The 14,932-nt window shown below is 39.8% G+C and overlaps 1 protein-coding gene across 1 annotated transcript in view; it reads left to right on the top strand.

Moving 5' to 3' along the window:
• The first annotated feature begins 76 nt into the window (after nucleotides 1-76).
• The window catches only part of FRMD7 (FERM domain containing 7), a 65,121-nt gene continuing 50,265 nt past the window's right edge, over nucleotides 77-14,932 (top strand). The window contains exons 1-2 of the mRNA XM_028128818.2: nucleotides 77-196; nucleotides 578-694. Coding sequence (XP_027984619.2) covers nucleotides 77-196; nucleotides 578-694 — 237 coding nt within the window. The remainder of the gene's footprint in view (nucleotides 197-577; nucleotides 695-14,932) is intronic.

Raw genomic sequence — 14,932 nt, forward strand, 5'->3', positions numbered from 1 at the left:
CATTATTTTAACAAGATGCCCAAGTGATTCATATGCACTTTACAGTTTGGGAGGCTCTGCCCTAACTATTGTCAGGATGGGGTTTCTAGAACACAAGTCTGACCATATAAATTCCCTTCTTAAAATCATTCAGCTACCCCCACCCAAACCCAGCCTTCAGGTATATGGCTTCATCTGGCACAAAAGGCCTGTCTTGGTAAGGCTTTTGCCCACTTTTCCAGTCACTGCATCTCACTCCTTTAGGAATGCCATACTACTCAAAGTTTCATTGTTCGCACCAGGTTTTCTAATATCCTCTGCCTCTCACACTTTTCTATCCTCCTCTTAATCTAGCTAACTTTAATTCTTGCTTCTTGTCTCAGATTAGGTGCTACCTCTGTTAGGAATCCATTGTGCTACACCCTTTCCCATATTTCTGGATAAAGTGCCCTCTGGATGTGATCTCATAATATCCCCTCTATGTATACTTCCACAAGGGCAATTAGCCCCCAACTACTGTTATTACCTATTGATATGCCTGCCTTGCCTGCCAGCCTACATATTTCTTGGAGGTAATGCCTGTGTCTTTTTTACCTAGGTATGCCTGGAGCCCAATAAAGTAACTGGCATGAAACAGGTGCTCAATAATGTGTTGAATGAAAGGGACAGTGGAAAGGGTCACAAAAGATTAAGGACAAAGGCAAGTGCATCAAAAGTAAGCCTGGAGTTTGGGCAGGGAGACATTACAACAAGAAAACAAAATGAACTGGAAAAAGAGAATAAAAAATGGAGAAAGAACATGTTAAAGGAGAGGTGAGGGATTTGCTCTTGAAGTGTTTAAGGAGAAGGTTAAGAAAGATGAAGCGGCCCAGCAGGCGTGGCTCAGTGCTTGAGCGTTAATCTATGAACCAGGAGGTCATGGTTCAATCCCCGGTCAGGGCATATGCTTGGGTGTAGGAATCCCTTTCCACGTCCCGTGTGGTTCAGGGTTCGAGTTCTGGAGAAGGGCCGCACACAAATGAAAGGAGACTTGAAGAAATTCAATTTGGCGAAATGGGGGGCCAGGCGGTAGTCCAACTCTAGTGGGAGAACTCCTCCCTGCTCTGGCCCTGCCATCCCTTTTATTGAGGCTTTGAGGAAAACATCTTAGCCAGGATAAACAGAAATTTACATGGGAAAAACAAAGGTGGAGGCTGCTTCAGCTAACAATGTCTCAACTAAAGGGTGAGTGGTTAGAGCAATTAAGGTTGTTGACCAGCCTCCCTGGCTTCCTGTCACCATCTCTCTTTTAGTGAAACTGATTTGTTTCTGGCACTCGGGTTTCAACTCAATCCCCGTGTGAGGCATACAGGAGGATGCTGATCAATGATTCTCTCATCATTGATGTTTCTATCTCTTTCTCCCTCTCCTTTCCTCTCTGAAATCAATAAAATATATTATTAAAAAAGAGACAGATGAAGCAGGTTTATGTCCCTGTCTTTTTCTGACTATTATGGTTGAGCCTTATCTATGAAAATGTAAAATCAGGGTTAACATGACTAAAAGACAACTCATTTACTTGCCAGTGAAGGAATGGTCAACAGGCATGGGTTTCTAGGAGGGCAAACTAACTGCCAAGTGTGTAGTCCCTAATATTCCAGATCTTGAATATTCCAACAAATTCTACCCTTATTAAAACAGACCCTTTTAATGGCCCAAATGTTAATATTTAGTTAGCCAGACATTAGGAAAATCCTGGTTTATACCTGTTGTGAAAATGTAATAATTACTAGTGCCTTTATAACCTTTAAAAGTGTTCTAATTTAGATGATAAAATATGGCTACCCTACAAAACAGTAAACACTTCTTGAGCTCTTCCTATGGATCAAACACTGTGTAAAGTACTTGACATAAATATTCTTGTTAGATGTTCACTATGATTATTTTCTTAAATTGATATACAATCCATATACCATAAGATTCACCTTTTAAAGTGTAAAATTAAGTGGTTTTAGTATATGCACTGTGTTGTATAACCATAACAACTAATTCCAGAATAGTTTCATCCTCCCAAAAAGATATCCTATGTTAATTAGCAGTCACTCCCCATTTCCTCTCCCCCACGTACCTGGAAATCATCAATCTGCTTTCTGTCTCAATGGATTTGCCAGTTCTGGACATTTAATATAAATGGAATCACATAATACGTGACCTTTAGTGTTTGGCTTCTGACAATTCTATTTTACAATTGAGGAAACTGATTAAATAGCCTGCCCAAGATCATCCCCTTAGTGGTAGAGGTGTCAGAACTAGATTCAGGTGTGTCTGGCTCCAGAACTACATTCTTAACCACGATGATGTGTTGCCTCCTCATATTTATTGCAGGTACTCAACACATTCTTGGAACTCTTCTTTTGGCCTTCAGTAACTGGACACATTCTTTCCAAAATGCCTCACAAATCTTCATTATTTGAGAGTGTACTTAATGTTTGGAAAAAGCTAAAGTTATTAAGAGCAATTATAGTAACTAAAGTGAGCTATCAAGCTGGGTCATTGCTATGGACAAAATTGTGTCCCATCTAACCTTCAAACAGGACTAAGGTGTCTATTTGGGGAAAGGGATTTTAGGAAGTAATTAAGGTTAAATTGGGTCATAAGGTTGGAATCCTAATTCCATAGGATTAGTGGCCTTCTAAGAAGAGGGAGAGAGAAGAAGAATTATCTCCCTCTTTGCTTTGTGAGGACACAGCAAGAAGGCAGCCATCTGCAAGATAGGATGAGAAGTTTCACCAGAACCCAACAAGTCTGGCACTCTGATCTCAAACTTCCAGCCTCCACAAGTATCAGAAATAAATTCCTATTGTTTAAGCAACCCAGTATATAGTATTTTGTTATGGCAGGCAAAGCTAATACAGTAATATTTTGGGATTAAAATGAGATATATCTATAAAGTCAGAAGGATGAGTGATTATCATCTGTAACTTCAGGAACAATTTTCTTAGGAAAGCATGAGAAATATTTTGAATGTTGGAGTCAGCGTTGGAAACAGGAGAAGCATCTATAAGACTCTTTGTATGGCACTATGCTCTTAAATTTTATAATGTATATTGCATTTATCTGGAAAATATAACAACTACAAGAAAAAAGTAAAAATAACCTATCCTGCTACTGTTAATAATATGCTATATTTTGTCTCAGTTTGTTATTTTTCAAAATCTGAATTGTATAGTCTGTATTTTTTAAGTACATAATCAACATATTGATATATTACACTCCCCTTTAATGTGGTCAAAGGTGGTTGTTGGTTAGTTGATTGATAATATTTGCTAAAGAATAATAAATATATTCATACATACAAACACCTTAAACTGTTTATTTTGACCCAAACCATATACTTTTATATTCATATACTAATCTTTTGATGTAGTGTCAAGACTTTTTTGAATAAGGATTTCTGATTGGTTTCCCTTTGCTTTCTTCCATAAAACATACCCATAATGCATCATATATGATTTTCAGCATTTGCTTACATAACTTAGAACAAGAATGTAGAGTCTTGCAAAGCAATTTGAGACCAGAGTCCTTCCAGAGTTTCCACCCCCAATATTTTATTACTATCATACCCCAAATTAATTTGACAGCACATTTTAGATTTTTCTCCCTTATTCAGTTTTTGCAAAGTGATCAACTTGGTTTTCATAGAAACAATTCTTGTTTTTAGTGCTCATAAATCTTGAGCATACATCATTTAATTAAGTTGTATAATAACAATTATCAAAAACTAGAAGCCCGGTGCATGAAATTCGTGCACGGAGGGGAGATTCCCTCAACTCAGCCTACACCCTCTCCAATTGGGGACCCCATGCGGGATGTCCGACTGCCATTTTAGGCTCGATCCCAGGGATCGGGCCTAAACCGGCAGTCGACAGACACCCCTCTCACAATCTGGGACCATTGGCTCCTAACTGCTCACCTGCCTGCCTGATCACCCCTAACTGCCCTCTCCTGCAGGCCTGATGTCGCCCCCAACTGCCCTCCTCTGCTGGCCAAATTGGTTCTGATTGTTCCCTTCCTATGCCAGCATCAAAAGCTTCACTTCCTAGGCAGCCATTGGCTCCCCACAGCACCCAGATTTGATTCTCATTGGTCGGTTTCAATGCCAGTCAGTGTCAAAAGCTCCACCTCCTAGATAGCCATTGGCTCCCCATAGCACGCACCTTTGGTTCTGATTGGTTGGTTCCTATGCCAGTCAGCATCAAAAGCTCCACCTCCTAGGCAGCCATTGGCTCCCCCACAGTACCCGCCTTTGTTTCTCTTTGGTCAGTTCCTATGCCAGTCAGCATTAGAAGCTCCACCTCCTAGGCAGCCATTGGCTCCCCACATCACCCACCTTTGGTTCTTATTGGTCAGTTCCTATGCTAGTCAGTGTCAGAAGCTCCGCCTCCTAGGCAGCAATTGGTTCCCCACAGCACCCACCTTTGGTTCTGATTGGTTGGTTCCTATGCCAGTCAGCATCTCCAGGCCTATCTCTGGGCCTGATCAAAGAGGCGGGGCTTAACAGCAGTCCCCTCCAAGCCGGGGAGAGAAAGAAAAGCCTGGCTGCTGGCGAAGATCAGAAAGAAAGAGGGAGAGAAAGAGAGAGGTAAGTACACTGATCAACAGCTTCCACTGAGGCTGCAGATCAGACCCTGACTCACTTTTTGGGTCTCAGCCACCTGAGCAGTCAGTGCTGGGTTGACAGGCTGCAGCTGGGCAACCCAGCGCTGACTTCCAGATGGTCTGCGTTTGGTCACAGGCTTGGCCCCTTCCCAAGCTCCAGGCTTTAGGCTTGGGAAGCACGCCCCCTTCCCCGCCCCCCCTCGCCCCGCCCCTCCGATCACAGGCTCAGCCCCTCCGATGGCTGGCTGGGAGTGACCTGGGTGCCGAGGAGGTTCCTGGGACCCAGGTATGTATGCAAATTAACCTCCATCTTTTTGGGTTAATTTGCATACTGATTGGCTGTGGGTGTAGCAGAAGACGGTCAATTTACATGTTTCTCTATTATTAGGTAAGATTGTTCAAGAAAATAATTATTATTATGTATGGGACTCCATTGATAGGTATAAAAGTGCATGATCATATTAGAGTAGCATACTAACCTTGAGCTTTCATCATGACATAAGCATCAGCCAATGCTATATTTTTATTTATTTATTTTTAATTCTTTATTGTTTAAAGTACTACATATGTCTCCTTCCCCCACACATTGACCTCTGCCCAGCCACTACTACCCTCCAACATGCCCTCTCCACCTTAGTTTCTGTGTCCATTGGTTATGCTTATATGCACGCATACAAGTCCTTTAGATGATTGCTTACCTACCACCCAAACCCTCCCTTGCCTTCCCTTTGAGGTTTGACGGTCTGTTTGATTCTTCTCTGTCTCTGGATCTATTTTTGTTCATCGGTTTATGTTGTTCATTATATACCACAAATGAGTGAGATCATGTGATATTTATCTTTCTCCGGCTGGATTATTTCGCTTAGCATAATGCTCTCTATGTCCATCAATGCTGTTGCAAATGGTAAGAGATCTTTATTTTTTACAGCAGTGTAGTATTCCATTGTGTAAATGTGCAACAATATTTTTATTTTTTTATTTTATTGTTTAAGGTATTACAAATAGAAGTACATATGTCTCCTTTTTTTCCCATTGACCTCCCCACAGCCTCCCCTAACCCCCAGCACTTGCCCTCACCTCCCCCCCAGTGCCTTGTGTCCATTGGTTGTGCTTATATGCATGCATACAGGTCCTTCAGTTGATCTCTTACCCCTCAAACCCTGCCTTGCCTTCCCACTGTAGTTTGACAGTCTGTTCGATGCTTCTTTGCCACTGTTTCTATTTTTGTTCAACAGTTTATAATGTTCTTTATATTCCACAAATGAGTGAGATCATATGGTATTTATCTTTCACTGACTGGCTTATTCCACTTAGCATAATGCTCTCCATTTCCATCCATGCTATTGCAAATGGTAAGAATTCCTTCTTTTTTACAGCACTGTAGTATTCCATTGTGTAGATGTACCATAGTTTTTTAATCCACTCATCTGCTGATGGGCACTTAGGCTGTTTCCAAATCTTAGATATGGTGAATTGTGCTGCTATGAACATAGAGGTGCATATATCCTTTCTGATTGGTGTTTCTAGTTTCTTGGGATATATTCCTAGCAGTGGGATCACTGGGTCAAATGAGACTTCCATTTTTAGTTTTTTTTTTGAGGAAACTCCATACTGTTCTCCACAGTGGCTGCACCAGTCTGCATTCCCACCAACAGTACATGAGGGTTTCTTTTTTTTCCACATCCTCCCCAGCACTTGTCATTTGTAGATTTGTTGATGATTGCCTTTCAGACAGGTGTGAGATGGTACCACATGGCATTTTGATTTGCATCTCTCCGATGATTAGGGACTTTCAGCATGTTTTCATATATCTCTTGGCCTTCTGTATGTCCACTTTTCAAAAATGTCTAATTAGGTCCCTTGCTCCTTCTTTTTATTGGATTGTTAATCTTCCTTTTGTTAATATGTATGAGTTCCCTATAAATTTTGGAGATTAGACCCTTATGAGATAAAACATTGGAAAATATGTTCTCTCATGCAGTGGACTTTCTTGTTGTTTTGTTGATTGTTTCCTTCGCTGTACAGAAGTTTTTATTTTGATGTAGTCCCATTTGTTTATTTTCTTCTTAGTTTCCATTGCCCTAGGAACTGTATCTGTAAAGATATTGCTACGACATATGTCTGATATTTTGCTGCCTATGGATTCTTCTAAGATTTTTGTGGTTTCCCATCTTACGTTTAAGTCTTTTATTCATTTTGAATTTAGTATGGTGTAAGTTGGTGGTCTAGTTTCATTTTTTTGCAGGTATCTGTCCAATTTTCCCAACACGATTTATTGAAGAGACTGTCTTGACTCCATTGTATGCTCTGGCCTCCTTTGTCAAATATTAATTGAGCAAAATGGCTTGGGTCGATTTCTGGGTTCTCTGCTCTGTTCCATTGGTCTATATGTCTGTTCTTGTGCCATTATCAGGCAGTTTGGAGAACAGTGGCTTTGTAACACAGCTTAATATCTGGTACTGTGATCCCTCCAACTTTGTTCTTCTTTCTCAGGATTGCTGTGGCTATTTGGGGTCTTTTTTTTAAGTGACTTATTATTATTATTATTTTTTGTATTCTTTTTGTTTGTGGTGTTTTTTTTTAAGGCATTACACGTGTGTCCTTATCTCCTCCTCCTCCCCACGCCCCCATTACACAAGGGTTCCCTTTTCTCCACATCCTCACCTGTTTTCGTATGTCTCTTGGCCTTCCTTTTGTCTTCTTTTGAAAAGTATCTATTTAGGTCCCTTGCCAATTTTTTGATTGGGTTGTTTATCTTCCTTTTGTTAAGTTGTAAGCGTTCCCTGTAAATGTTGGAGATTAAACCCTTCTCGGTGATAACATTGGCAAATATGTTCTTGATATCTGGTATTGAGATCCCGCCTACTTTGTTCTTTCTCAGGATTGCTGTGGCTATTCGGGGACTTTTTAAAATTCCAGATGAATTTTTGGAGAGTTCTTTCTAGGTCTGTGAAATATACCATTGATATTTTAATGGAGAGTGCATTGAATCTATAGATTGTTTTGGGTAGGTAGTATTATGAAGTAGCCTTCCTTTTTGCTGGTTATGGCCTTCATTTTTGGTCTATTTTGTCAGGTAAAAGTATTGCTGCCCCAGCTTTTTTTTTTTTTTTTCATTTCCATTTGCCTGAAAGATATTTTTCCATCCCTTCACTTTCAGTCTGTGTGAGTCCCTTGTTCTGAGGTGGGTCTCTTGTAGACAGTATATATATGGGTAATGTTTTTTATCCATTCAGCCACTCAATGTCTTTTGGCTGGAGAATTTAGGCCATTTATGTTTAAGGTTATTACTGATAGGTACTTGTTTGTAGCCATTTTTATTTTTTGTGCCTGTGTTCCTTCTTAACTTTTTATTTCTTCTTTTTACAGTATTCCCTTTAGAATTTCTTGCTTTGCTGGCTTGGTAGTGATAAACTCCCTTGGCCTTTTTTTTTTTGTCCATGGAGATCCTTATTTCCCCTTCAGTTTTGAATAATAGCCTTACTGGATAGTGTATTCTTCGATTCAGTGCCTTGCTTTGCATCACTTTGTAAATATCCTTCCATTCTTTTCTGGCCTGATGTGTTTCTGTTGAGAAATCATTGGATAATCTAATGGGAGATCCTGTGTATGTAACTTTCTGTCTCTGTCTTGCAGCCTTTAAGATTCTCTCTTTGTCCTGAGCTTTTGCCATCATAATTATGATGTGTCTTGGTGTGGGTCTTTTCAGGTTCATCTTATTTGGCATTCTCTGTGCTTGTGTGACTTTTTTCTTCTCCACATCAAGGAAGTTTTTTCACATTATTTATTCAAATAGATTTCCTAACCCTTGTTCCTCTTCCTGTTGTTAAGGCAACCGTATTATTCGTATGTTGCTTCGTTTCATGTTGTCCCATAGCTCCCTTAGGCTCTCCTCCTGTCTATTAATTTTTTTTTTCTCCAATTGCAGTTAAGTTTGGGTGTGTTTTGCTTCCCTGTCTTCTAATTCGCTAATTTAGTCCTCCGATTCTCCTAGTCTACTGCTGAAACTTTCCATGGTGTTTTTATTGCAGCTATATCACTCTTCATTTCTTCTTGATCTTACATAATTTGTTGATTTTTTCATCCAATTCTTCTTTTTTTAAATTTCTTTATTGATTAAGGTATCACATATTTGTCCTCGTTCCCCCATTTCCATCCCACCCCCCTCCCCACACATGCCCCCACTCCCCTGTTGTCCTTGACCGCTGGTTGGGCTCATATGTCTGCACACAAGTCCTTTGGTTGATCTCCCCCTTTACCCCCACCCTTCCCTACCCTCCCCCTGAGGCACGACAGTCTGATCCATGCCTCCTTGTTTCTGGGTCATTATTTCCCCTAGATGAGTGAGATCATGTGCTATTAGAAATACACTTATAATAACCAAAAATGAGACAAGCAATAATGGTTATGGTGACAGGCAAATGAATCGGTCTGTAGTGATTTTCTTTCTGGGCCAACAGTTTCTTTGTGACCCAATTTCAATGTCCAACAGTTCCTTATGTGTACATGTCAGCACTGACATTTCAGTTCTGAATGGTGGACAACTGGTGGTAATGCAGGTCCGACTCTGTCTGGTTTGGTCCTGGGCAATCTGCAGTGATGCACAGCTGCTAACTGCTAGTATGGGAAGGCCACATCAGCGTCTTCTGTCTCTGGACTGCTTCTCTTCTGTCTTCATGGCTGGAGTAGTCCTGTCGATTCTTCTCTTGCTAGAATCCACATGGTCTCGGAGTTGTTTTCTGAAAATATACAAACATATTCTCGACCAAAAGTTAATAAAGGAATATTTTATATAAATTTGACTGGGGATCCTTTTTCAATTTTTGCCCAAATGATTTTCCTCTGGCTTGTTTTATCACCTTGTGTGTTTTTCATGGGTGTCTTGCTTTTAGCCTTACAATTAATTTTCTAAAGTATTAATTTTCTAGATGTAATTTACTTACAGGATATTTTTCCTTACATGATATTCCTCTACTATCCCCTCCTTTTTTTGATTTAAATGTTAGGAGGCTTTTGAAAATTTTATAATGTAGTCTTGATGGCTTTTAAATTTTAATTTTTCGTACTATAATATTACTGTTTTAGGTTCATTATATGGTACACAATTTTATCGTGAGATGAAGTACCAATAAAAATTTTAGTTGACACTTTAGGAACACCTTTTTGTCCAGTACAATTATTTTTTCTAGAATATTCACTTGTTTCAACTGGCCAATTTAAATTTGCCTGAAAACTTGACTACTATTTTACTGTCAAATTTATTACTCTAACAATAATCTTGTTTTACCCTGTAAATATTGGTGGAAGGGATTATTTGCCTTTTTGAGTAGGTCCTGAGCATTCCTAGTGGTAGGCTGGATTTAGATATCATAAACCCACTTCCCCACAACGTGGGTACAAGACAACTCAAACAATTCTTGTTTAAGTGAGAGGGCAGCTGCTGTCGGCCAAGTCTCTGTCGGTCACCTGGGTCCTGATCTGAGCTGGGCATGGGAAGCACGAAGCAACCATGGGGGCAGGAGACCTCCCTCAGAAGGGGCTAGGATTCAGGCCCTTGCAATGTTGGGGGGGTGAGGGTCTGTGCCCCACCTCTGTTGATCCCCAAATTCTCTCCTGATGGCCCCTCTGCGACTGTGCCTGTCTTAGGTTGTTCCTTCCTTGAGGAATCTTACCCGTCTCTGGCTAACCAGCCATCCTCCAGGGCCAAGCAGGGTGACGTGAGGTTCAGTTTTGTCTCCTTGGTAGCCTATGCCCCCATGGCCTCCATGCCCAGCTCCTGTCTTGGGATCCCCTCGCCTGCTGGCGGGGCCCCAGCACTGATCACATATCTTTTAGAACCCAGGTTTCTTCTCCAGGGGGGGCTCAGTTCGCCCTACTGGGTGAGAGACAGATCCATGGCACCAGCCATAACAAGACTTCAACCTCGACATGGACAGAGAGCTCATGCAACAGCTGTGAGCAATTGAATTGTGTCAAGAGGGTCTCTCTTGGCCTAAAGGGTAAGAGGGACCAATATAGAATGCTCAGGTTCCCTCCCAGGAGGCCCTCCACACAACGAAAAGGGTTAAATCCTTACATGTCCTTTTTAAATTGCTGCCAGACATTCTAAGAATTAGTTTGTACGTTTGCTTGGGATAATTGTATATTATGCTGTAGTAATTCTAAAGTATCAAGAGATGTGTTAAGTTTGTCTCCAAGCACCAAACAGATGGCTTTTTTTTTTTATTCCCAAGGGTGCGAGGAACTATTATAAGTACTGGGGGTGATCCAAATCTGGGAATAAATTTTAATGATAGTGTAGAATAATATCATGTAAGGATATTCTTTGTTCTCATCTATGGGAATTCCCTTTCAAACTGGCTGTCCATTTCCTTTTATGTAGACAAGGTCTTAGTTACATTTTTTGCACCTCTACCGGGGACATGTAGTGATAGTAGTGACACCCTTTCTTTGGTATCCACATAAGCCAGAATCCTCTCTTTAGTTGTACACACAAGGGGACATTGTCTTGATTTCGTGTCATACAAAAGGGAAGCTGGGTGGAGACCCCTGTGTATTTATACTTTCTTGCCCCACCCATGGACCTCCTATATGTCCAGGGTGTTTGGTATTATTGGTAACTACATTAGTCAGGGGATCAGCCCACGTAAGGGGTCTTACCCATGAAGGGTCAGGAGCATAAGATCAAAATACTTACCCTCTTGTCCCAGGTAAAATTACCGTACATCTGATGATTGCTAGCGTGGCTAGAAAGGCGTTCTCAGGCATTCTTGGTTTCTGGTTATCTCACAATTTCTTCCCTGAGGTTTGATGTTCTGATTGATGTTTCTCTGTTTCTGGATCTATTTTCTCCCCATCAGTTTATGTTGTTCATTATATTCCACAAATGAGTGAGATCATGTGATATTTATCTTTCTCTGACTGGCTTATTTCACTAAGCATAATGTTCTCCATCTCCATCCATATTGTTGTAAATGGTAAGAGCTCCTTCTTTTTTACCGCAGTGTAGTATTCCATTGTGTAGTTGTACCACAGTTTTTTAATCCACTCATCTGCTGATGGGCACTTAGGCTGTTTCCAAATCTTAGCTATGGTGAATTGTGCTTCTATGAACATAGGGGTGCAAATATCCTTTCTGATTGATGTTTCCAGTTTCTTGGGATATATTCCTAGAAGTGGGATCACTGGGTCAAATGGGAGTTCTATTTTTAGTTTTTTAAGGAAACTCCATACTGTTCTCCACAGTGGCTGCACCAGTCTGCATTCCCACCAACAGTGCACGAGGGTTCCTTTTTCTCCACATCCTCTCCAGCACTTGTCATTTGTTGACTTGTTGATAATGGCCATTCTGACAGGTGTGAGGTGGTACCGCATTGTTGTTTTGATTTGCATCTCTCTAATGATTAGTGATTTAGAGCAGGTTTTCATATGTCTCTTGGCCTTCCTTCTGTCTTCTTTCGAAAAGTGTCTATTTAGATCAGTTGCCCATTTTTTGATTGGGTTGTTTATCTTCTTTTTGTTAAGCTGCATGAGTTCCCTGTAAATGTTGGAGATTAAACCCTTATCGTTGATATCATTGGCAAATATGTTCTCCCATGTAGTGGGCTTTCTTGTTGTTTTATTGATGGTTTCCTTTGCTGTGCAAAAGCTTTTTATTTTGATGTAGTCCCATTTGTTTATTTTCTCTTTAGCTTCCATTGCCCTAGGAGCAGTATCAGCGAAGAAGTTCTTTTGGCATATGTCAGAGATTTTTCTGCCTGTAGATTCCTCTAGTATTTTTATGGTTTCCTGTCTTATGTTTAAGTCCTTGATCCATTTTGAGTTTATTTTTGTGTATGGTGTAAGTTGGTAGTCTAGTTTCATTTTTTTGCATGTATCTGTCCAATTTTCCCAACACCATTTGTTGAAGAGACTGTCTTGACTCCATTGTATGTTCATGCCTCCTTTTTCAAATATTAATTGAGAATAGTGATTTGGATCTATTTCTGGGTTCTCTATTCTATTCCATTGATCTATATGTCTGTTCTTGTGCCAATACCAGGCAGTTTTGAGAACAGTGGCTTTGTAATACAGCTTGAAATCTGGTATGGAGATCCCACCTACTTTGTTCTTCTTTCTCAGGATTGCTGTGGCTATTCGGGGTCTTTTTTTATTCCGGATGAATTTTTGGAAAGTTCATTCTAGGTCTGTGAAGTATGCCGTTGTTATTTTCATGGGAAGTGCATTGAAATTATAGATTGCATTGGGTAGTATGGACATTTTGATGATGTTGATTCTTCCAAGCCATGAACATGGTATGTTCTTCCATCTGTTTATATCTTGCTCTATCTCTTTTTTCAGTGTCCTGTAGTTTTCCTCGTATAGGTCTTTTAGCACCTTAGTTAAGTTTATTCCTAGGTATCTTAATTTTTTGGTGTGATGATAAATGGCATTGCTTTTTTAGTCTCTCTTTCTGTAAGTTCATTATTGGTGTATAGAAATGCTATAGATTTCTTGGTGTTAATTTTGTATTCTGCTGCATTGCCTAATTCATTTATTAAGTCTATTAATTTTTTTATGGAGTCTTTAGGGTGTTTTTGTACAGTATCATGTCATCTGCAAATAAAGACAGTTTTACTTCTTCTTTACCAATTTAGATGACTTTTATTTCTTCTTCTTGTCTGATTGCAATGGCTAGTATTTCCAACACTATGTTGAACAGGAGTGGTGAGAGTGGGCATCCCTGTCTTGTTCCTGTTCTTAGGGGAAATGGTTTTAGTTTTTGCCCATTGAGTATGATGTTGGCTGTGGGTTTGTCATATATGGCTTTTATTATGTTGAGGTATGATCCTTCTATTCCCAGCTTGCTGAGAGTTTGTTTATGTGATGTATCACGTTTATTGATTTGTGGATATTGTACCATCCTTGCATCCCAGGGATAAATCCTACTTGGTCGTGGTGTATGATCTTTCTGATGTATTGCTGGATTCGATTTGCTAGAATTTTGTTGAGGATTTTGGCATCTATGTTCATGGGGGATATTGGTCTGTAATTCTCCTTCATTGTGTTATCTTTACCTGGTTTTGGTATTAGGGTGATGCTGGCTTCATAGAAGGAGCTGGGAAGTGTTCCTTCTTCTTGAATTTTCTGGAATAGTCTGAGGAGGATAGGTTTTAGCTCTTCCTTGAATGTTTTATAAAATTCCCCTGTGAAGCCGTCTGGCCCGGGCTTTTGTTTGCTGAAAGCTTTTTGATAACTTCTTCAATTTCTTCCATAGTTATCAGCCTATTGAGATTTTTAGTCTCTTCCTGAGTAAGTTTTGGAAGGTTGTGTTTTTCTAGGAATGTGTCCATTTCCTCCAGGTTGTCTAGTTTTTTGGAGTAGAGTTGTTCATAGTATTTTTTCACAATCCATTGTATTTCTGTGGGGTTTGTTGTTATTTCACCTCTTTAATTTCTGATTTTGTTTATTTGGGTCCTCTCTCTTTGTTTCTTGGTGAGCCTGGCTAGAGGTTCATCCATCTTGTTTATCCTTTCAAAGAACCAGCTCTTGGTTTTGTTGATCTTGTGTATTGTTTTTTTTGGTCTCTATGTCATTCATTTCTGCTCTGATTTTTATTATTTCCTTTCTTCTGCTCACTGTGGGCTTCTCTTGTTACTCCCTTTCTAATTCTTTGAGTTGTTGAGATAGATGATCTATTAACATTTTTTCTTGTTTTTTGAGGTAGGCCTGTAGAGCTATACATTTGCCTCTCAGGACTGCTTTCATTGTGTCCCATAGGACTTGCGATGTTGTATTTTTATTGTCATTAGTTTCCAGGATGTTTTTAATTTCTTCTTTGATCTCATTGATAACCCAATCATTGTTTAGTAGCATGCTATTCAGTTTCCAAGTGTTTGAATTTTTTGGAATGTTTTTATTGTAATTTATTTCTAATATTATGCCATTGTGGTCTGAGAAAATGCTTGATATGATTTCAATCTTTTTTAATTTGGGGAGACTTTGCTTGTTACCCAATATGTGGTCTATTTTTGAGAATGTCCCATGTGCACTTGAGAAGAATGTATATTCCCTGGCTTTGGGGTGAAATACTCTGAAGATGTCAATTAGGTCCATCTGATCTATTGTGTCATTTAGAATTGCTGTTTCTTTGCTGATTTTTTGTCCAGAGGATTTATCCATTGATGTCAGTGGTGTATTAAAGTCCCCTACTATGATTGTATTGATGTTGATCTCTCCCTTGATGTCTTCCAGCAGATTTTTTATGTATTTGGGCGCTCCTGCGTTGGGTGCATATATGTTTACCAGAGTTATATCTTCTTGCTGGATTGCTCCC

The sequence above is a fragment of the Eptesicus fuscus genome, chromosome 1 (assembly GCF_027574615.1).
Source record: "Eptesicus fuscus isolate TK198812 chromosome 1, DD_ASM_mEF_20220401, whole genome shotgun sequence".
NCBI classification, from domain to species: domain Eukaryota; kingdom Metazoa; phylum Chordata; class Mammalia; order Chiroptera; family Vespertilionidae; genus Eptesicus; species Eptesicus fuscus.